The 24,443-nt window shown below is 44.1% G+C and overlaps 2 protein-coding genes across 5 annotated transcripts in view; both read left to right on the forward strand.

Moving 5' to 3' along the window:
• LOC143805788 (uncharacterized) overlaps nt 1–15,627 on the forward strand; it is a 66,659-nt gene extending 51,032 nt beyond the window's left edge. For 2 of the 4 annotated variants that reach the window (XM_077285457.1, XM_077285455.1), the window contains exons 2-7: nt 6,766–6,860; nt 8,309–8,368; nt 9,260–9,407; nt 10,118–10,225; nt 10,953–11,042; nt 12,989–15,627. In XM_077285457.1, the coding sequence (XP_077141572.1) occupies nt 6,789–6,860; nt 8,309–8,368; nt 9,260–9,407; nt 10,118–10,225; nt 10,953–11,042; nt 12,989–13,704 (1,194 nt within the window). In that variant the 5' untranslated portion in view covers nt 6,766–6,788 and the 3' untranslated portion in view covers nt 13,705–15,627. Of the gene's footprint in view, nt 1–3,955; nt 4,079–6,571; nt 6,619–6,765; nt 6,861–8,308; nt 8,369–9,259; nt 9,408–10,117; nt 10,226–10,952; nt 11,043–12,988 lie in introns of those variants that run through there. The other 2 variants (XM_077285454.1, XM_077285456.1) reach the window with 2 other exon arrangements.
• Nucleotides 15,628–18,436: 2,809 nt separating this feature from the next.
• On the forward strand, nt 18,437–24,231 carry LOC143805789 (olfactory receptor 5B21-like). Its single transcript, XM_077285458.1, has one exon. It carries the CDS (start codon nt 22,792–22,794, stop codon nt 23,740–23,742), a length of 951 nt encoding a protein of 316 aa, XP_077141573.1. The 5' UTR covers nt 18,437–22,791; the 3' UTR covers nt 23,743–24,231.
• Nucleotides 24,232–24,443: the final 212 nt, after the last annotated feature.

A 24,443-nucleotide genomic window follows, 5' to 3' on the forward strand; every position in this document is an offset into this window, starting at 1 on the left:
GCAAATTGGTCCCGCATGTGACCAACTGCTGCAGTTGACCGCAGCGGGTGATGCTGGAAATCGGGCAGTGGGTGTGAAACTGGCTCATCCAGTTCAATGTTGGGTTGCCCCTTAACCATTATATAATTGTGTAGAACCACACAGGCTTTGACCACCTCGTCGACTGTTTCCACTTTTAGATTTATGGCTGATGCAAGAATGCGCCATTTAGCGACCAGAATGCCAAAGGTACACTCTACAGTTCTTCGTGCCCTGGTCAGTCTGTAGTTAAAGATCCTTCTAGTGTGGTTCAAGTCCCGACTGGAATAGGGCTTCAGTAGGTTTTCACACATCTGAAAGGCCTCATCCCCAACCATAACAAATGGCATCGGTGGACCTTGAGTTGGGGAGAGGTTGTGGCGGGGGAAAATTGAAATTTTTGCCATACACACGGCGGCCCATATCCGAGTTCTTGAAAGTCTGGGAATCGTTGCCACGGCCAAAAGCTCCAATGTCCACGGCGATGAAGCGACAGTCAGCATTGGCTATTGCCATGAGCACAACAGAAAAATATTTTTTGTAATTGAAGTACTCCGATCCTGTCCTGGCAGGTTTGATAATGCGGATGTGCTTTCCATCCACCGCTCCTAAACAGTTGGGGAAATCACACACACTCCAGAATTTCTCTGCAATTTCTAGCCACATGTCCAAGGTGGGTAGGGGTATAAACTCATCCCGGAGTACATTCCACAAAGCCCGACAGGTGTCCACAACTATTCCGGACAGGGTGGATATTCCAAGCCGGTATTGGAAGTGGAGGGATGATAAACTCTCTCCGGTGGCCAGAAATCTGGAAGAAAAACAAACACAAAAAACATTACAATATATTCTTTTTATGGTGTGGTTACGCTAAAGAAAGAAAGGAAAATACCCCAAAAATACATGTCAGAAAACACTAAATTTGGACTGTCATTGGTTTAGATTTGTAACGTACCTTAATGTAACCAGCAGACGTTCCTCGGGTGGAATCGCTCTACGGAGCTTGGTGTCCTGTCTCCGTATGGCTCCTTGGACACGAGCAAGCAAATCCCGGAATGAGTCTTGCGACATCCTTGTATATTCATGGAATTTCTCCAGGTTGGCATTAAGCTCGGCATAGAGTGTGTGATAGGCTCCACGGCTCTCACGTAGTTTGATAATGGGGTGCCTCCAAAAACGCCTACGTTGTCTCCTTCTCCATCTTTGGCGATTTCTGTCTTGCTCCCAAGCGAAAGCACAGGCAAGAAACAGTTTGAAGCTGAAATCCAGGTTGAAATAAAAGCTCTCCATGCGAAGATCCATCATGACACAGGATACAGTAGCAAACTGTTAATATTTCAGTAGCCCTAGGGTCTATATATAGAGATCCCATAATACACGCCCTCTGTAGTCCCATTGGCGGTGTCTGGTTATCTTGATTTTTCTCTTGTGAAATTTCTCATCATGCGCACCAAAAACGCGAACGCACGAAAAAACGCATGTAAACGCGTACAAACGCGGCGTTCTTTTAACCGCATGCGTAAAAAAAAGCCGTTTTTTACACCACTTGCGGATGCGTTTTAAACGCTGCGGATTTAGACGCAAATGTGAAACTAGCCTAAAATAGTGAAAAGAGATTGTTGATTTTTATAAAATTCTATGTAAAAGGGAGGAGGGTAGAGGAGCTTTGCCTCTGGTTCTTCTCGTCCTCTCTCCCCTCTTCACTGAATACAGATTTTAAAGACGTCATTCACATGCTCAGTATTTGTTCAGTATTTTACATCAGTATTTATAAGCCAGGGCAGGGTCCTCGCCCTTCTGTACCAGTCTGTCATTGTTTGTTTCTTTACTGTAAGTGATATTTGTATTTTGATGTAACCCCGTCTCATGTACAGCACCATGGAATCAATGGTGCTATATAAATAAATAATAATAATAAGCCAAAACCAAGGGTGGGTGATAAATACAGAAGTGGTGACGTGTTCCTATTATACCGTACTTCTCTGATTGTTCCTCTCCTGGTTTTGGCTTACCGGTAGTTATTACAGATGTAAAATACTGACCGTGTGCCTAACCTCAGAACGGAGAATAAAAAATCAGTCCAGGAGGAGAAAGAGGCAGATTTCTCTGATAAGATAGATTGCGCTTCTTATTTTCATGTGTATTATTGATTTATAGAATAAAATTATAAAACACATTTTACTCTTTTGGGGTATGTGCACACGTTGCGGATTTTTTTTTTACGGTGCAGAAACGCTGCAGATCCGCAAGTGATTTACAGTACAATGTAAATCAATGAGAGAGAAAACCGCTGTGCAGATGGTGCGGAAAATCCGCTGCGGAAACGCTGCAGATTAAAAGAAGTAGCATGTCACTTCTTTTTTTGCGGATCTGCAGCGTTTTTGTACCCATTCCATTATAGAAATCCGCAGGGGTAAAAAACGCAGTAAATACGCAAAAAATCCGCAGCACATACGCTGCGGATCCGTACAAAAAATGCGACAAATCCGCAGCTGCGTTTTCTGCCAAGAGATGCAGAATCCGCACCAGAAATTCCTAAGCCTAATCCGCAACGTGTGCACATAGCCTCAGACTGTGAAGATTTCCACAAGTGTAAATGATAGTGAAGCTGTCAGATCTAGTTGGTTGCTATAGGTAACTGCTGAGTCCCTGGTTGGTTGCTATAGGTAACCACTGAGTCCCTGGTTGGTTGCTATAGGTAACTGCTGAGTCCCTGGTTGGTTGCTATAGGTAACCGCTGAGTCCCTGGTTGGTTGCTATAGGTAACCACTGAGTCCCTGGTTGGTTGCTATAGGTAACTGCTGAGTCCCTGGTTGGTTGCTATAGGTAACTGCTGAGTCCCTGGTTGGTTGCTATAGGTAACCGCTGAGTCCCTGGTTGGTTGCTATAGGTAACCACTGAGTCCCTGGTTGGTTGCTATAGGTAACCGCTGAGTCCCTGGTTGGTTGCTATAGGTAACCACTGAGTCCCTGGTTGGTTGCTATAGGTAACTGCTGAGCCCTGGTTGGTTGCTATAGGTAACCACTGAGTCCCTGGTTGGTTGCTATAGGTAACCACTGAGTCCCTGGTTGGTTGCTATAGGTAACTGCTGAGCCCTGGTTGGTTGCTATAGGTAACCACTGAGTCCCTGGTTGGTTGCTATAGGTAACCACTGAGTCCCTGGTTGGTTGCTATAGGTAACTGCTGAGTCCCTGGTTGGTTGCTATAGGTAACTGCTGACTCCCTGGTTGGTTGCTATAGGTAACTGCTGAGCCCTGGTTGGTTGCTATAGGTAACTGCTGAGCCCTGGTTCGTTGCTATAGGTAACTGCTGAGTCCCTGGTTAGTTGCTATAGGTAACCACTGAGTCCCTGGTTGGTTGCTATAGGTAACCGCTGAGTCCCTGGTTGGTTGTAATAGTAACTGCTGAGTCCCTGGTTTATTTAGGTAGCTGCTGAGTCCTTGGTTGGTTGCTATAGGTAACCGCTGAGTCCCCGATTTATATAAGTAATTGCTGAGTCCCTGGTTGGTTGCTATAGGTAACCGCTGAGTCCCTGGTTGGTTGCTATAGGTAACCGCTGAGTCCCTGGTTGGTTGCTATAGGTAACTGCTGAGTCCCTAGTTGGTTGCTATAGGTAACCGCTGAGTCCCCGATTTATATAAGTAATTGCTGAGTCCCTGGTTGGTTGCTATAGGTAACCGCTGAGTCCCTGGTTGGTTGATATAGGTAACCGCTGAGTCCCTGGTTGGTTGCTATAGGTAACTGCTGAGTCCCTAGTTGGTTGCTATAGGTAACTGCTGAGTACATACAATAGCTCCTCCAGCCCCTCATACCGAACTGTGCACCGCTCTTCCCTGATTGGCTGCCTCCACTCATGCGGCCTCATCGAATTGCACTCTGGGAATTGTAGTGAAACTTTATGCAAATCCCTAAAAAGTTAAGTTCTCGCAAACTACATATCCCAGAATGCACTTGGTAAAGCTCGCCGAGTCGCCACACACTTGTCCCCTACCTTGCAGCTTGCACAACTCTCCGCCAAAACTTCACTTCCTCCGAACACAACGTGAGTGAGTCCTGGAAGGTATGTATGAGCAGCTCTGTACGAGTCTGTCACATCTGTGTATGGGTGCTGTGCTGTTACACTGTGTCAGTGAAGGTAGTCCCAGGAACTGCTGTGGAACTATGGGTGCCAGCATGCCCTGTCACTGGAGGCTGTGGGGAGGGGAGTAGCAGCACTGCACCTGTGCTAACACTTGGAGTCATTGTCCCAGTGGGGTGTGATATTAGGAAATAGAAGTATAACATGAGTGTTTTATATTGTTTGCAGGTGTTGGGGTCTTTATGGCGGCCCGTTCATAGGATACGTACTCTCAATGGGGTCCATAATGTGTCCCACCTTGTAGACGTACCCCGCTGTGCACCGTGGCCGTTCCCACAGCAGCACAGAGTACTTAAGGGCTATAATTAATAGAAGGTTTCTGTGAGCCGGAGATCGGAGTTTTCTGCTTAATGGAAGACTTCTTGGGGTGGATTTCGGAATCTACCCTTCAGTTTTTGCAGATTTTATTTCTATTTTTGTCCAAGTGTCACCAATTTTCTCAATAAATAAATGGGGCAAAGTGAGATAAAGGGGCCAGGAGCAGATTTATTATCCATTTTTTTCATCAATGTGCTGGGTGGTATTTCATCCATGTTTTCGTTCCTTGTGTCCGTTCTTCCCGTCGGTTTGGCCACTGTTCCAGATTTCCACGTTTCTCCGACCCATTACATGATGTCTCCATCGATTGAGGGTCTCTGGACCCACCTCAGTGGCATGTCCGCTGCACTTAAATGGCTAAGCTTCCAATGTGCGCATGCACCTATCACCCAACCCGAGACTCCGATGTGGTGTCGTTGCAGCTGGAGATCTGCTATGTTGATCCTTCTATGAGCTTCATAGAAAAACTGCGATTTAGCTATCGTATATATGGCAGTAGAAGCAATCAAGTGGGGGACTAATAAATAAAGTTACAAAAAAAAGTTATAATATAAAAGTGTAATTCACTTCACTTCTCCCATTAAAAAGAAATAATATCTATGTATATATATATATACCGTATGTATGTATTTAATATATACCGTATATAATATATGTAATATATATATATTTGGTGTTGACACTTCTGTAAAAGTCCAATTTATCAAAATATACAATTATTTTAGCCAAAAAAAAACCACTCTAAAAAGCAATGAAAATATTATCTACTGCAAAATGGTATTGATAAAAAGGTCGGTTCAGCAGTCAAAAAATAAGCCTCAACCATAAACATTAGTTACAACTAGTGATGAGCGAGCGCTCGTATATCATGTTATCAGAGTATCTCAGGCGTGCTGGAATATTATGCCGAGTCCCCGCAGCTGCTTATCTTGCGGCTGTTAGGCAGCTGCAATGCATCTGGGGACTGTCTAACAAACAGCTAATCCCTGCATGCGTTGTCTGTCTAAAGGTACCTTCACACTAAACGATATCGCTAGCGATCCGTGACGTTGCAGCGTCCTGGATAGCGATATCGTTGTGTTTGACACGCAGCAGCGATCAGGATTTCGTCGCTGGATCTCCCGCTGACATCGCTGGATCGGTGTGTGTGACACCAATCCAGCGATGTCTTCACTGGTAACCAGGGTAAACATCGGGTTACTAAGCGCAGGGCCGCGCTTAGTAACCCGATGTTTACCCTGGTTACCATTGTAAAAGTACAAATAAAAAACCACATACTCACATTCCGGTGCCCGGCGTCCGCTTCCCTGCACTCCTCCTGCATCCTGTGTAAGTGCCGGCCGTAAAGCAGAGCGGTGACGTCACCGCTCTGCTCTGTGGGAGATGCCGGAGATGTTCGGCGCTGACACAGGATGCAGGAGGAGTGCAGGGAAGCGGACGCCGGGCACCGGAATGTGAGTATGTGTTTTTTTTTTTTACTTTTACAATGGTAACCAGGGTAAACATCGGGTTACTAAGCGCGGCCCTGTGCTTAGTAACCCGATGTTTACCCTGGTTACCAGGGGACTTCGGCATCGTTGGTCGCTGGAGAGCCGTCTGTGTGACAGCTCTCCAGCGACCACACAACGACTAAACAGCGACGCTGCAGCGATCGGCATCGTTATCTGTATCGCTGCAGCGTCGCTTAGTGTGAAGGTACCTTAAGGGTATGTGTCCACGTTCAGGATTGCATCAGGATTTGGTCAGGATTTTCCATCAGTATGTGTAAGCCAAAACCAGGAGTGGAACAATTAGAGGAAAAAGTATAATAGAAACATATGCACCACTTCTGCATTTATCACCCACTCCTGGTTTTGGCTTACAAATACTGATGAAAAATCCTGACCAAATCCTGATGCAATCCTGAACGTGGACACATACCCCAACAGCCCCAAGACATGGAGCTGTAGGGACTCGAAAACATTACTCAAGCACATTGAAGACACTGGGATAACACCCGAGCACTCTCGCTCATCACTAGTTACAATTACAACCTTAAAATTTGATTGTCGTAATTTTTATTTTATTTATTATTTTAATACAATTCTGAACTATTTTTATTTTAACTTTTGGCAGCGCTGTAATCACGCTGACCTTGCTAGCAGGTAATTACCGTACAATAAACTCAGTAAAAACAAAACCGAAAAAAAAAAGTTTTAGTTTTTAACTATTTTATTTTGAATTTATTTTTTTCCTGTTCTCTAGTACATTGAACGCTTGTAAGGTCTCATCACTTGTCTTATTATTCCCAGTCTCTTCTATCTTTTGATTGAAAATGGATAAGAAGCAGCTGACGGAGAAGATCCTGAATCACGCCCTGGGGATCATCTACCTGCTGACCGGGGAGGTGAGTGGCGGAGCTCCTATCCATATAGGCAGCAGCGGACATGGAACATCCCATAACCTGATGGGTAATGGGATTTATCACACATTTCCAAGTGCAGATAATTGGTATCAGCGGAAAAAAATACTTTTGCAATGTAAGGCTGTGTGCACACAGAGTGTTTGAGTTTTCGGAGCAGCAACTCAAAAAGTTTTTTTCTAAAAAAGTTTTGAAATTTGGAGGAGAATTGGAAGAGTTTTTGTCTTGTGGATTCTGCCTGGAATCGATGGATGTGGGGGTGTAGCAGGGCTACAACAGAAGGTGGTGGCACCCATAAGGTGTGATAGAACCTGATTCTCTGTATTCTGTAGGGTATCCAGTAAGATTTAGAGAGTGACAAGTAGAACTTCTGACACAGGGGGGCAAAATATATCATGTATTCTGCGCAAACTGCTTTGTAAATTCCATCTAACAATTTTGACAAACGAAACCCCCTGTTCTGTTCTGGGTCGCTTGGACAAAAAGGAAAACGGATTTCTCTTAGGGTAAGTTCACACTAGCGTTTTTTCAATGTTTTTTTCTGCAGCAAAACCTGATCTCTTGGCAGGAAAGAAGCTGCAGAAAATAATCATGTTTCCATTGTTTTTTTTCTTGCGTGTTTTGCTGCGATTTGGGCATTCTAGATTTGTCTTTTGTGCATGCTCAAAGTTTAGTGTTGGAAAGAAAAAGTCCTATTCTATAGAATCAAGGCTTGGCACAAAAAAACCGAAGCAAAACCTGATGCCTGCGTCTTTTTCAGCGTTTTTTCACCACCCTTTCATTTCAATGGGTGAAAAACACTGAGAGAAGTGACATGCTCCATTGTGCAAAAAAACATGCAAAGCACAAACTCCTGATGACAAAAAAAAACAATGTGTGTGCATAAGATTTCTGAAATCTCATAGACTTTGCTGATACTGTAAAAAGTAGCTGAAAATGCTGCATAAAAAATGCTGCAAAAAACACCTAGTTTGAACTCAGCCTTAAAGGGCTTGGCCAAGACCCAAAATGTATGTAATGTTCTTATAAACGTCCCTATAAACACAATATTTTTTTCTATGTGCACACGATGTATAATTTCCAGTTTCAACTTTCTATCCCCACTAACTAAATTTTCCATTTACATCCCCCCCACAGATCTCGACACCCTTCCCTGCCCTTCTCTACCCCCCTTTAGTGACGCCCATTCTTCCATCATACATGGACTCCTCGTAGACGCCCTGACCACTAGTCGCCTACATGTTGCCCCCAACACATCCCTTCACCCCTGCGGTCACTGGCCATGAAGCCCTTTACAATAGACATTTCCGGTATTCATGTTACACCCCAGACTCCCCCTTTAAGAAGTTGCAGCTTCTCGTCCTATCACTTTGTACAAATCAGATGATCTCACTACTCTCCATTTAACATGTAACATCTCCTCATACACGTAGGAATATGTGGTGATGAAGAAGAATTCCCCGCACGGCACAGCAGACCGGCTGAGCGGACAGGTGAGTTGTGCTGGTGACCGTCAGTGTAACATGTAACTGGTCGGCGTTCCATACTTGCTAATTATCTGCTTCCATTGGACATAGCCACTGCAGAACGTCTTTAGTGGAAATGCTGCAAATTAGCAGCACATTTTTTTTTTTTTTTTTTTTTTTTGCATTTCAATCTGCATCACTGTGCAATTTCTGCTGAATTTTTATTTTCTGCTATATCTGGATAAGATTTTGGAAACTCTCATCATCCCCGGGCTGCGGGTGTAATGTGCAGTGCATTTTCCAACTTAGTATTCAGACGATAAAATAATCTGTTTATGTGACCTATAAAATGCCAGCTTTCTAGGACCCTCACCTCTTTGTGGGGTGAGTGGCTGGTCTGCATCAGCAGTGTTTCTCACAAAAGATGGGGGTGGGTCCCCAGAACCAGGACCCACATTTTTTTAAGCAATTATTTCAAATCCTAGATAAAAGCTATTAAACATGTACTTGTAAAAATATTCACCTTTCCAATTTACTTATTAGAATTATGCACCAATCCCCTGATAATTATACTTTTAGTTTACTGGCCACCGCTTTAGCATGGCAGCAGTGGCCGAGCATGCTCACCGCTTACAAGCTCTTGTCTGTTAAACTTGTAAGCGCTGCACTGAAGCTATCTGGGATCACCAGAGCGCGCTGTTAACTCCTTATCCCCACCGGCTTCAGTGTCCCTTTGTTTCTCCTAAGCTGCCTAAAATAAGAGCATCAAAGGGCTCAAAATGGTGTCAGTGGTCCTGACTGTCAATCATGAGGCTGGGGAGCCGAGTGCTCCTCAAAAGAAAGGGAGAGCGAAGCCCTTTAATCCTTTCCATTACTTGGAATACCACTTTATTTTTATTTTTCGTCATGCTATTGAAGGTACCGATAAAATGTGGAGACGTCTCAATCTATTTCTCGATGGAAGAATGGGACTATATTGAAGAACACCAGGACCTGTATGAGGATGTGATGAACAAAAACCAGCAGTCCATCAGTGCCTCAAGAGCGCCATCAAATGTGGGCTCAGGTAATTCATCCTTACAAGTTCATTACAGCAGCACATGGCCGTGAGGGCATCCTAGGAATTGTGGTTCCATAGCAGCTGGAGAGGCACTGTATGGTGATGGCCGCATCAGATTGTTATGCAGAATAGGTTTCCTTTATGGCACCATAACCAGGTAGCTGAATTTTGGTCACAATGTCTATAAAAACTCTTCCTGTGACCATGTTGGATTGGTGTGCCCCCGACAGAGAAACTTGTAGCAGGGTTTGTAAAATTGTGCTCCTTTTTTATAAAGACGAGGAAGGTTAAATTGATTCCATAGGTAACAACAGTAATGAGCAAATGTTCTAGGATAAGGTGTTATCCCAGCATGCTCGGGTGCTGACCGAGTGTCTTTGGCGTGTTCAAATGATATGTTTGAGTCCCCGCGGCTGCATATCTCGCGGCTGTTCAACAGGTGCAACACATGCAGGGATTGTCTAACAACAGGCAATCCTTGCATGTGTTGCAGCTGTCAAACAGTTGCGGGGACTCAAACATATTATTCGAGCACGCTGAAGACGCTCGGTTAGCACCTGAGCATGCTCAGATAACGCCTTATCCGAGCACGTTCACTCATCACTAGTAATGACAAATCAGACATCCTTCTCAAGCTTTCACTTTACATATTCTAAAAAAAAAAATCCCGAATTGACGAATTCTGTGGCCTTTGGCTTCTCTGTTTCTGTTTGCAGATTTGCAGGAAGAGGATTTGGACTCTGCATCAATTGAGAATGGAGCAGAGGATGAAGGAAGTACTGAGGACACTGAGCCTCCAGAGCTTTCTGCTGAGATTGTTACTGGTGAGTAGCGGGATATTACAACATGTCTTACAGAATAAAATTCCTAACACATGACATGAACGAGAACATGATTCTGACAAGGCTTGTTTCATTGTCCGGTCTCAAGATATTAACGATATGTAGGATCAGTCATCAGTACCAGTATAGTAGGGTTCTGACTGCCGCACCCCCACAGATCAGCTTTCATTAACTACAACAGCAGCGAGATGTAAACATTAATCCGTGCTGCTCCATTCACTGTGTAGCAGCTGCTGCAGAACAGCTTGTACAGTAGTCTGTACTTATACCGTTGATCTGCAGTACTAAGCAGCGGCATGGATGGATGGATGAATGGAGCGGCACAGTGCGGCTCTGCTCAATGTGTACATTTCGCAGCTGATCGGTGGTGATGCGGGGTCTTGAAGCCCCACCAATCAGATATTGATGACCGATCTTGAGAGTAAGTTATCAGTATCTTGTGACCGGACAACACGTCAATCCTATTTTTAACTGCTGCTTGGAATCCTCATTTTTTTCCCCAAGTGACAACTTCAAGGCAAGATATGTAAAAAGTCAAAATTGTGCTTGCGTGTCTTACCACCAGTTTTTTCTCAAAATGATGTATTTCCATTTTTCTTTGTTGTATAATAAAACTTTGAAATGGAAAAAAGGGAAATCAGAAAAAATTCAGATTTAAAAATACGTTGTGTGTAACTGGCATGTTCAGCACTAAACTGTATATTCACAGGAGACGCTAACAGTAACACTCCAAGTATTGAAGAAATAGAGGAGCCCTTGAAGGAAAGGGAGGAAGAAGAGGAAATCATTGATGTTACAGGTGATGCAGACACTGTATATGGCCACATACATACATGCCAACAAGGTATCACCCAGGCACAAGAAAGGTGATAACTGCCAGATCACTGGGGATCCTTCTCCAGAATGGATATCCTGTGCACCCCATTTGAATGGAGCAGCAGAGCGCATGATTGACTGGCGAACTCTTCAGGGTCTGTTGGACTGACTCACATAGCCATGCACTGCACTGGTGACTAGTGGGGGTCCGAATGGTTGGGACTGACTCATATAGCCATGTATTGCACTGGTGACTAGTGGGGGTCCGAATGGTTGGGACTGACTCACATAGCCATGTATTGCACTGGTGACTAGTAGGGGTCTGAATGGTTAGGACTGACTCATATAGCCATGCACTGCACTGGTGACTAGTGGGGGTCCAAATGGTTGGGACTGACTCATATAGCCATGTATTGCACTGGTGACTAGTAGGGGGTCTGAATGGTTGGGACTGACTCATATAGCCATGCACTGCACTGGTGACTAGTGGGGGTCCGAATGGTTGGGACTGACTCACATAGCCATGTATTGCACTGGTGACTAGTGGGGGTCCGAATGGTTGGGACTGACTGCCATAGCCATGTATTGCAATGGCGACTAGTGATGGTCCGAATGGTTGGGACTGACTCGCATAGCCATGTACTGCACTGGTGACTAGTGATAGTCCGAATGGTTGGGACTGACTCACATAGCCATGTATTGCACTGGTGACTAGTGATGGTCCGAATGGTTGGGACTGACTCGCATAGCCATGTACTGCACTGGTGACTAGTGATAGTCCGAATGGTTGGGACTGACTCACATAGCCATGTATTGCACTGGTGACTAGTGATGGTCCGATTGGTTGGGGCTGACATACATAGTCGTGTATTGCACTGGTGACTAGTGGGGGTCCGAATGGTTGAGACTGACTGCGATAGCCATGTATTGCACTGGTGACTTGTGATGATCCGATTGGTTGGGGCTGACATACATAGTCGTGTATTGCACTGGTAACTAGTGATGGTCCGAATGGTTGGGACTGACTCACATAGCCATGTACTGCACTGGTGACTAGTGGGGGTCCGAATGGTTGGGACTGACTGCCATAGCCATGTATTGCACTGGTGACTAGTGATGGTCCGAATGGTTGGGACTGACTGCGATAGCCATGTATTGCACTGGTGACTTGTGATGATCCGATTGGTTGGGGCTGACATACATAGTCGTGTATTGCACTGGCGACTAGTGGTAGTCCATGCAGTTGAGACTGACTCGCATAGCCATGCACCTCACTGGCGACTAGTGGTGGTCTGAGCGGTTGTATTGCACTGAAAACTAGTGGTGACCTGGGCGATTGGGACTGACTCACATGCACTGCACGGGCGACTAGTGGTCATCCTAGTAGTTGGGGCTGTCTCACATAGCCATATATTAAACTGGAGACTAGCGGTGGTCTGAGCGTTTTGGACTGACTCACATAGCCATGCACTGCACTTGCGATTAGTGGTGGTCTCAGTAGTTGGGACTGTGTCACATAGCCATATATTAAACTGGCGACTAGCGGTGGTCCATGTGGTTGGGACTGACTCAAATAGCCATGTATTGTACTGACGATCAGTGGGGGTCCCAGCGGTTGGACCCCTTACTAATCTGGCAGTTATTTTCTATCTTGTGGATTGGTGATAACTTGGAATAACCCTTTCATTCCCTGGTCTGGCATATTGACGGTGTGAATGCTTCTGCCATCTATCAGATGTATGATTGCACTGAGGCCACTACTTATTTTACGTGTATGGCCGGACCTGCTGCCAGGTTTACCCACAAATCAGAGCTGAACGCTGGGCACTCTACACTTTCTAATCAGATCAAGGAAGCTTTCTAACACATTATCCAAAGTGAAGTTCACTTTATGGCACAAATAACATTTTTTTTTTTTTCATATTCCAGATCATTCTGTGATCAGGGGAAGTTTAGAAAAATCCCAACAAGCATTGTGTCTGGAAGAAAAAACTTTACAAACCCCATATGTGTCTCCAGAGTTCCCAAGAGAAGATTTCACTAATCATTTCTCCAGCGACGCTTACGACATGGTAAACTTTCTTTCTAACTCTGTCCCTGATAGACAGAAAGCGTTCTATCTGGGGGATAACTTCCTCCCCGAGAAGGCAGCCTGGGAAAATGTCCATGTCATTAGGAGAAAAAGCCGAAAACAAGACTTGCTTTCCAAGAATGATTACTTAGAATGCGAAGCCATGAATGAGGAGCAGCTGGGTGAATATCAGAATGACTTTTCTTACAAGTCGTACATAGCTTTACATCAAGAATCCTCAACTCCTTATATCTGTAGCGAATGCGGAAGAAGCTTCATCTCGGAGCCGTCCTTGGCTGAGCACATGATGAAGCATTCTCTAGAGAAACCGCATAGATGCAATGAATGCGGGAGAGAGTTCGAATTCAGATCTCGACTAATCGTCCACCAGAGAACGCACAACGGGGATAAGCCTCATAAGTGTGAAGTATGTGGAAAGGACTTTAACTACAGGTCTCGGCTTGTTGTCCACCAGAGGAAACACACGGGGGTGAAACCACATAAGTGCAATCAGTGCGGCAAACAGTTCGACTACAAATCTCATCTCCTTAGACATCAAAGAACGCACACATGAAGTGGAAGCGTCTTTTTACCTTCCAGATGTATTACTACAGGGGGTCTCTCCTTGCTTGCTGACGTGGAGACTGCCGACAGGGCATGGCGCATGCACAGAGACACGAGCTGTGCTGTTGTTCATGTACGCTGTGGAACATACCAGCTACCAATGCCGTTTGTGATTTGAGAAGAAAGGACTAAAAAGCTTTTCATCTGTGGAAGAAGTCCTGACTCATGAGAGGCCATTGTGACTGCACTGATTGACACTAAATGTTTTGGAAGCCAGTGCTGAAAAAACAAAGATCGACTGCCATCGAGTTGAACTAAACGTTGTAATTGTGACCCTCTTACACGTGCACTGCTTAGATATACATCATGACAGTTTGCAGAACAAAGCAGCAGCAATAAAAGGTTTAGTCGTCTTCTTTATAGAAAAGTGTTTATAGAAAAGTACAACCAAGTAATTTCACCGTAGTAGGTACAGTATATGGAGGCAAATGTCTGACTCAGAAAGGAATAACTATCGTATTTTTTATTACTGTAAGATGCACTCTTCATCAAGAAAAATTCTTGCTAAAAAGTTGCTGCGCCTTATAGTCGGGATGGCGTTATCACAGTGATCTCCTCTCCCAGCTGCCACTATCTGTTTGAAATACTGTACCACTTCAGCGTTTTGGGGTGTTTTATTTTTTTCAGTGTTGGAATGGTCCTTCTAATCTTGTGACCGCAACTTCTGACTGACCGTAAGTCAGAAATTACTTCACAAGCGCTCAATGTATCTGTAAGAGCCAGAACAAGGCTCTCCTAGACTTACATTGTACTTGACAGCCGGCAGGTCACAAACTGATGGAAGCGGCAGCGAGAGAAGGTGAAGACAGCAGCAGGTAAGTATGAGAGTAGGGGCAGGGAGCTTAGATTAAAAGCACCACTCCAGGGGTAGAATTAAAACAACACTGGAGTGGTGCCTTAACACTTCCAAAGGGGATCTGTCACCAGGTGTTTCCCATATAACGTAGGGCCAGCACCTGTACGCCCTCATATACAGCATTCTAGAATACTGTGTATATGTCCCCCAAGCCACTCTGCATAACGCAAAAAGTAGCTTTTATTATACTCCCCTATGGAAAGGTCCGATGGCTGACGCTGGTCATGGTCGGGTGTCTCCTCTTCTTCCGATCCCCGTCCTCCTTCTTCGCTTTGTGTAGATGATACAAGTGCTTCTCACAAGTTTAGAATATCGCCAAAAAGTTAATTTATTTCAGTTCTTCAATGCAAAAAGTGAAACTTATATATTATACAGAGTCATTACAAACAGAGTGATCTATTTCATGTGTTTATTTCTGTTAATGTTGATGATTATGGCTTATGATCCCCGGCGCATGCACAATATTATACTTTGCTGTGCCCTTGGCAGGGCAGAGAGAAATGCGCCTGCGCAGGGATGCTACAGAGGACACTGTGGACGACGTAGGATGCGTCATCCACACAAAGCAAGATGGAGGACAGCGATTGCAAGGAGAGAGGAAATGTCGGATCAACACCATTGCAAGTCAGTGCGCTGCTTCACATTCACGTTTTTACACACGGATGGTCTGCATGTAAAATGCTGCAGCATGCGCTACTTTATTCTGTATTCCAGAGCAGACTGGCACAAGTTAATGGGTGCACAAAAAATGAATCGCATACCGGTTACTGTCCATCCGTCATGCGTTTTTCATGGATTCATTACAATTATGAAGATTAGAAACTTCATTTAGCTTTTATTGTCTGCAAAAGCTGCATTATACATAAAGAAAAAAAAAACGCACACACGTTTAGGAGAAGAAAAAACACCTATAGAACACTTCACTTTTTTGTAGGAAAGAAAAAAAAAAAAACTATTTTGCATGCACTTGTGTGAACCCGGCCATTGATCTCACACACTGTGTCAGCATGCATAGTCCCCAGACATAGAAGGAAGACACGGCCATGATCCCCTGGTCTGGTTTCCAAACTGCAAAGTGATTTACTTTCACAGCAGGATTCTTGTTTTTCTAAGGGTACTGTCACACAGTACCATTTTGATCGCTACGACGGCACGATCCGTGACGTCGCAGCGATCGTATGAATATCGCTCCAGCGTCGTAGACTGCGGTCACACGTTGCAATCACGGCGCTGGAGCGATGCCGAAGTCCCCGGTAACCAGGGTAAACATCGGGTAACTAAGCGCAGGGCCGCGCTTAGTAACCCGATGTTTACCGTGGTTACCAGCGTAAAAGTAATAAAAAAAACAAACAGTACATACTTACATTCCGGTGTCTGTCCCCGGCGTTCTGCTTCTCTCCACTGTGTAAGCGCCATAGCCGGCAAGCACAGCGGTGACGTCAGACGTCACCGCTGTGCTCGCTTTCCGGCTGGCAGACGCTCACACAGTGGAGAGAAGCTGAGACGCTGGAGGACAGACACCGGAATGTGAGTATGTACTGTTTGTTTTTTTTACGTTTACGCTGGTAACCACGGTAAACATCGGGTTACTAAGCGCGGCCCTGCGCTTAGTTACCCGATGTTTACCCTGGTTACAAGCGAACACATCGCTGGATCGCTGTCACACACAACGATCCAGCGATGTCAGCGGGTGATCAAGCGACGAAAGAAAGTTCCACACGATCTGCTACGACGTACGATTCTCAGCAGGATCCCTGATCGCTGCTGCGTGTCAGACACTGCGATATCGTAACGATATCGCTAGAACGTCACGAATCGTACCGTCGTAGCGATCAAAATGGTACTGTGTGACAGTACCCTAAGTAAGGAGGTATCTGACCAGTTTGCCTTAGCAGGTATAGGTGGTGGTATAGACTTAAGACTTCTTTGAAGACACAATTTGCATATTTAATTTCCCCAGAGGCGCTCTGCATGTCCTATAAGTCTATTAATGCCATATTCGGACTCTTCACAAGAAGAAAGGTTACCGCTTAGACCCCAGTCAGAGGTCTCACTCAGCCAATTCAGATTTCGTGCTTTGTACTGATGAGGGGCAAACACCCCGAAACACCGTCTGCAAATGGAGTTTCAGGTTTGACTTTCATTCTAACTGGTGTCAAGGCTCGTTAAAGGGTCGATATTGACTTTTAGGATTGCTACATCCAAAGGGTGGTGCTATAGTTAAAGTTCTCTTTCTCTCTAAGGGTATGTGCACACGTTCAGGATTTCTTGCAGAAATTTCCTGAAGAAAACCGGAAATTTTCTGCAAGAAATCCGCATTTTTTTTTTTGCGTAATTAGCTTGCAGAATGCTAAAGTTTTCCAAGCGATCTGTAGCATCGCTTGGAAAACTGACTGACAGGTTGGTCACACTTGTCAAACATAGCGTTTGATAAGTGTGACCATCTTTTTACTATAGATACAGCTTTTGCAGCATCTATAGTAAAAGATAGAATGTTTAAAAATAATAAAAAAATGGTTATACTCACCCAGACATCTCCTCAGCGGCGTCCGTTCCTCTTCCTATAGCTGGTGTGTGCGCACAGGACCTTCCGTGACGTCACGGTCACGTGAGCGGTCACATGACCGCTCACGACCAATCACAGGACAGTGACGTCATCGGCAGGTCCTTCACCGCACACCAGCTACAGGAACCGAAGCGACAGCATGCAGCTGAGAGGCGGGAAGACATCGAGGGTGAGTATAGGACTATTTTTTATTTTAATTCTTATTTTTTGACCACTTATATGGTGCCCAGTGCATGGAGGAGAGTCTCCTCCGGTACCAACCGCACATAATCTGCTTACTTCCCGCATGGTGGGCACAGCCCCGTGCAGGAAGTAAGCAGATCAATGGACCCCTAGGTGTGCGGAATCCCCTGCAATTCCGCATTTTAATGAACATGTTGCTTTTTTTTCCGCGATGCGATTTTTTCGCGGAAAAAAGGCTACATTTGCACAAAAAATGCGGAATACACTTAAAATAATAGGAGGCATATGTAAGCGTTTTTTTCGCGTTTTTATCACGTTTTTATAGCGAAAAAACGCGAAAAATACTTAACGTGTGCACATGGCCCAAAGATTTGATTTGCATATTTTGTGAATATTTCACACTGATGGAACGATCTCTGCTTAGGAGCATCGCCACTGTCCATACATCAGAAATACGCTCTGACCACGAAAACGATCTCTGCAATACCTTCACTCCAGGGCTTCAGTCTGTACAACGTGCTGAAATACATATTTTTGCTTCAGTCTGAATAAAACCGTAACAGTACATCTCAACCCCTGAGTGCAATGCTGACACTATACCAGCTGCAAGTGCACCTTCATATGGGGCTCTCCTTGTAAATACATACACAGATCGCCTGTTCACAGGATACATATAAATGTACACTTCTCAAAAAAAATAAAGGGAACACTTAAACAACAGAATATAACTCTAAGTAAATCAAACTTCTGTGAAATCAAACTGTCCACTTAGGAAGCAACACTGTTTGACAATCAATTTCACATGCTGTTGTGCAAATGGAATAGACAACAGATGGAAATTATTGGCAATTATCAAGACACCCTCAATAAAGGAGTGGTTCTGCAGGTGGGGACCACAGACCACATCTCAGTACCAATGCTTTCTGGCTGATGTTTTGGTCACTTTTGAATGTTGGTTGTGCTTTCACACTCGTGCTAGCATGAGACGGACTCTACAACCCACACAAGTGGCTCAGATAGTGCAGCTCATCCAGGATGGCACATCAATGTGAGCTGTGGCAAGAAGGTTTGCTGTGTCTGTCACCGTAGTGTCCAGAGGCTGGAAGCGCTACCAGGAGACAGGCTAGTACACCAGGAGACGTGGAGGGGGCCATAGGAAGGCAACAACCCAGCAGCAGGACCGCAACCTCAGCATTTGTGCAAGGAGGAGCACTGCCAGAGCCCTGCAAAATGACCTCCAGCAGGCCACAAATGTGCATGTGTCTGCACAAACGGTTAGAAACCGACTCCATGAGGATGGTCTGAGTGCCCGACATCCACAGATGGGGGTTGTGCTCACAGCCCAACACTGTGCAGGACGCTTGGCATTTGCCACAACACACCAGGATAGGCAAATTTGCCACTGGCACCCTGTGCTCTTCACAGATGAAAGCAGGTTCACACTTAGCACATGTGACAGACATGACAGAGTCTGGAGACACAGTGGAGAGCGATCTGCCTGCAACATCCTTCAGCATGACAGGTTTGGCAGTGGGTCAGTAATGGTGTGGGGCGGCATTTCTCTGGAGGGCTGCACAGCCCTCCATCTGCTCGCCAGAGGTAGCCTGACTGCCATTAGGTACCGAGATGAGATCCTCAGACCCCTTGGGAGACCATATGCTGGTGCGGTTGGCCCTGGGTTCCTCCTAATGCAGGACAATGCCAGACCTCATGTGGCTGGAGTGTGTCAGCAGTTCCTGCAAGATGAAGGCATTGAAGCTATGGACTGGCCTGTCTGTTCCCCAGACCTGAATCCGATTGAACACGTCTGGGACATTATGTATCGCACCATCCACCAACATCGCATTGCACCACAGACTGTCCCAAGAGTTGGTGGATGCTTTAGTCCAGGTCTGGGAGGAGTTCCCTCAGGAGACCATCCGCCGCCTCATTAGGAGCATGCCCAGGCATTGTACGGAGGTCATACAGGCACGTGGAGGCCACACACACTACTGAGCATCATTTCCTTGTCTTGAAGCATTTCCACTGAAGTTGGATCGGCCTGTAACTTCATTTTCCACTTTGATTTTGAGCATCATTTCAACTCCAGACCTCCGTGGGATATTAGTTGTGATTTACGTTGATAATTTTGTGGTTTTATTGTTCTCAACACATTCCACTATGTAGTGAATAAAGATTTAGAACTGGGATATTTCTTTTATTGATATCTATATGCGGGATTTTAGTGTTCCCTTTATTTTTTTGAGCAGTGTATATTCTATTATAAGTGAAGGTCCATAGTGGGACAAAGTAAAAATCTAAAAAAAAAAATCACAAAATAATAAATTGTACACAGAAATTAATATATTATGAAAAAAACCATACACATTTGGTATCCAGAACGACCCAGCATATATTATTGTCTTACCAATTAACCCCCTCCGTGAACAGCATAAAAAATAACATGGAACAGTTGGAACAGGATAGGAATTCCACAGACTCTGCCATCAGACACCAGATAGAGAAGTGTGATCCATCGCTGCACAGAACACGTTGCCTCCAGAGTCCAGTGGTGGCGGCTTTACACCACTCCATCCGACGCTCGGTATTGTGCTTGGTGATGTAAGGCTGCATGCAGCTGCTCGGCCCCCTTGCTATGTAACATCACAGGGTCTCCACTTTGTGGCTGAGTTGCTGCGGTTCCTTCCTTGTCTCTGTAATATCACTCACAGGTGATGGAAGATTTCGGAGGGAAGAAATGCCATGAACGGACTTGTTCCTCCGGTGGCTCCTATTACAGGACCGCGCTGGTATCGTGAGCTCTGCACCACCAGCCACTATGTCACATGTTAGTAATGGCAGACTTCATGACGGGGGGCTGGATGCGCTTGCATTTTTGACAAGTATTTCTGTCTGCTAACTCTTTGTGGTAGTGTTCATTTTGGCATTTTTGGTGCTATGGTTTAGTCACAGATTCACTAAGTGGCATACAGATGCACTTTCTTTTCTCCTGCACTTTGTACATCTACACTTTGATATGGGGTGAGAAATATTTTCTTTTTTTTTTATTATTTATTTTATTTAAATTACTGGTTTGACACTAAGCTACTAAAATTGTCTTTTTCTTTTTGCAAACTTTTTTCTATTCCTACGTGAGTAAATTAAAATGTTTACGAGATGATTTCTTTTTATTATGATATATTATCCATTAAGGATTAATTAATCCTTAAAAATATATATTTCTAGGTATTATCTACGGAGGTTGTGCCTCCTGGGATAATACAATCGTTAGCACCATTTATAAATATTTGTCTTATAAAGTGAGGAGTATTTTGCGACTTGTTGACATATCACATTCTATACTTCTTTATTTCGCCACCACTTTTGACTTTTCATGTGGAATGTGAAATCTTCTCCCGACAAGACATGTTATAGTAAGTGGTTTTATATGTGATGCTGCTGTGAATCTTATTTTTCCTGAACAGCATGTGCCCGCCAGGTATGGGACATCAGTTGTACCAATGTTTGTGTCATTGTTCATATTGGGCTATATTCACACATCCATTTTTGTTTTTAAATTCGTGAAAAACATAGCTTTTCTTCCATGTGTCATCCATTTTGTATCCCTGTTGCTGACTCCCATCTTGTTCCAATGTTGTATACATCCACGTGTCGATTTTGTGTATTCTGTGCACGTTCTGTAAATTGTCACCGGTTTTATTTTTTTTTTCTTTAAGCCAAACCCAGAACTGGATGATAAAAAGACACTTCTCGTTTTTTTAAATTCCCCTTTTTAGGCTATGTACCAATGATGAGCATTAGGTGAGTTTTTGATGTCGCAGAGTTTCTGCACCCATTAAGTAAAATAAGTTACTTGTATTTTTTCGAAAATATGCAGCTAAAAAAACTCATCGTGTGAACATTGCCTTGGTTTCAAAAACTGCATCAAAACCTGCACATGGAGACGTACAATAAAAAAAAATAAAGCACATTTCAACAATGAGTCAATAAAAAAAAAAATAAAGTATTGACTCCGTATGGAGGTTTTTCATTTTTCACAGTTCTACAAAAGTGAATCACAGTGTGACCACTTCAAATAGAAGCTCTTTGGTGGCAATTTCAGCTTTGTGTCTGGATAACACAACAGTCGACCAAACTCTACCACCATACCAATAAAGGATAGTTGATCATTTATAGATAGATGATCTGCTGGGATCTCCACTGAGTACCAGAATGGGACACTTTTATTTCAGCCAGAATGGCGCTGCAGTGCGCATGCCCGACCTCCCCAACTTTTTCTGACGGTAACAAAATGAATGGAGTAGCTTATGAGCATGCGCGCTAACAGGCCTTTCTATAGAGGATACATGTTCCCTACTTTTGGGTTTGAAGGGGATTCTAGTGATTTGATCCCCCTCCCCCCCCCATCTCGAAATAATCACCTACCTGTGGATATAACGTCTACGTACAGGTGTACCCCTCTAAGCCTGCTATGGTTTATGGTTGGGCACCAAGATATAAATTAAAGTTCATGGGCTCTAATGTAAAAACCTTTTTACACAACCTCCTCAACTTGCAATTTTTACCACTAGAATCCTGTTATGTGGCATCGGAACTTGGGCCTTTTTCGGAGAATATGACTGCAACAACTAATCCTAATATACTAATACCGTACCTCTGGATATGCACGCAGCGCTATCACAGCAAGAGAATAATACTTAAAAAAAAAAAAAAAATGCCTAATTCTTACATGTCAGGGCTGTGGTCTCAGTAAGCCAAACTTCCAACTCCAGCTAGGACTTCCTAGTTATTGATTAATGGAAACCTAACTTAAACGTACAGCAGCACTCAAAGGTTGGACACCTGTTCATGCAATGGTTGTCCTTGTTCTTATGGTAATGTGCACATTGTAGATTCAGACTGAAGGCAGAAAAACCACAAATTAATACATGGAAACAAGGAGGAAAGAAACGCAAGTGAAACAAACCAGAATGTGTTAAACCTTAGATTCCTCAGAGTACCCCCCTTTAACTCTGATGACCTGCTCACACAACCTTGCCATTCTTTCAAGCAGCTTCATCAGGTGGACACCTACAATGACTTTCCAGCAGTCTTGAAGGAGTTGCCCGAAGTACTGAGAACTTGTTGGCTGGTTTGCCTTCAATTTACATCCAACTCCTCCCAAACCATCTCCGTTGGGTTGAGGTCAGGTGATTGTGGGGGCCATGTTATCTGATGCGGTGCCAAACCAGTTGTAACTTTGAAAAAAAATGGGGGTGAAACACAGGTCTATTACTATGGGTGCTGGCAGACTGAGCCATACAATACAGATTAGTATAAAGTGGCCATCTGCATGTGGCCTGTTATTCTTCCCCAGAAATGAATTGATATTCCACACAGCATAATTCTCTTTTAACCATTTTTCTTTCCAATTTTGCAGGAGGCTTGCATTAATGAATGTCGCCAATATGACAGCCGTGACCCACTTCATTATTAGAGGGATCTCTGATATTCCAGCGCTTCACGTCCCGACCTTTCTTCTAGTTCTAATGATTTATGTAGTCATCCTAGGTGGTAATATGACCATCTTTATGGTGGTCTGCCTGGAGCCCCCGCTCCATACTCCGATGTACTTCTTTTTGTGTAACTTGTCCATCTTGGACGTATTCTCCAGCACGGTCACTCTTCATAAGATCCTTAGTAGCTTTATATCAGGGGATAAGACTATTTCCGCTCATGCTTGTGTATCCCAAATGTTCATCTTTGTATCTCTAGTGGGCAATGAGCTGATGATGTTGACAGCCATGAGTTATGATCGCTGTGTCGCTGTCTGTAACCCGCTGCATTACTCTTCCATCATGGGCCCAGGCCTGTGTGCCGCTTTGGCTACCATCTGTTGGCTATTTGGCTTTCTAGAATCGACTCCTCTTTTTGTTTTAATATATAGATTTGATTGTTATAAATCAAACGTAATTAACCATTTTTTCTGCGACATAGTTCCCATCATGAACCTTACGTGCAGCGACACTTCATTGACCAATCTTTTAATTTTTATCTGTGGAATCTTCCTTTCCGTTTTTCCCTTTCTGTTCACTTTCATTCCATATATCTTTATTATCGCAGCTGTTCGAAAAATTCGATCTAGTTCCGGAAAACGTAAAGCTTTCTACACCTGCTCTTCACACCTTACGGTGGTCATCCTCCTCTATGTGACTCTTATCTGTCAGTACATGAGGCCGGTTTCAATGGATGGATTAGAATCTAGCAAGCTTTTCTCTCTGTTTAACACGGCTGCCGTCCCCATGCTTAACCCACTGATCTACAGCCTGAAAAACCAAGATGTGAAATCAGCACTGATACGTCTGCGTCATCAGATGGGAGCAAAATTAAATAATGATTTGTGAGTGCAATGCATAATAACGTGCAAGAGAATAGACAAAAAATGCTACATGGTTAAATTAATGATGGCTATGACCTAAAGAAGTATTCTCAAATTTGAATGTTGTTTTCTATCCAAAGGATAGGGGGCTAACTTTCCGATCACAGGGGATCTGACCGCAGTGGCCCCCACCGATTCTGAGAATGAAGCTGTGGTCGATCATGCGCACTGCCTCTCTATTAATTCTAATAGGAGTACACTGTAATAGGATACACTCCGCAATCTATGGTGCTCCCATAAGGAATGAATGGAGTGGTAGTGCGCATGATCAGCCACTGCTCCATTCTGCCCGTCCTCAGGATCGATACAGGCCTTGGCGATTGGACCCCAGCAATTGAAAAGTTATTCCCTATGACATTGGTAGGGGATTACTTTTAGACTTGAGAACACCCCGTTGAAGCTCACGCAGCTATCAGGGTTTGAGAACTAGCTAAAAAGGACTTTTAGGAGAAGCATTTAGGAGAAGCATTGAGACCAGTCTCAGTGCATAAATTCTTCCAGTCCAATCAAATTTGTTACATTGCTGTAGCGCAGAATCATGGTTGCTCTTGATTTTTGCAAACTTAAAAAAAAATATATATATATATTATGTATGTATGGATATAGATTTGTAAAATACAAATGAAAAAAAGGATAGTAATAAAATAAAAAGACAGAACTTATAGA

The sequence above is a fragment of the Ranitomeya variabilis genome, chromosome 2 (assembly GCF_051348905.1).
Source record: "Ranitomeya variabilis isolate aRanVar5 chromosome 2, aRanVar5.hap1, whole genome shotgun sequence".
Taxonomy (NCBI): Eukaryota; Metazoa; Chordata; class Amphibia; order Anura; family Dendrobatidae; genus Ranitomeya; species Ranitomeya variabilis.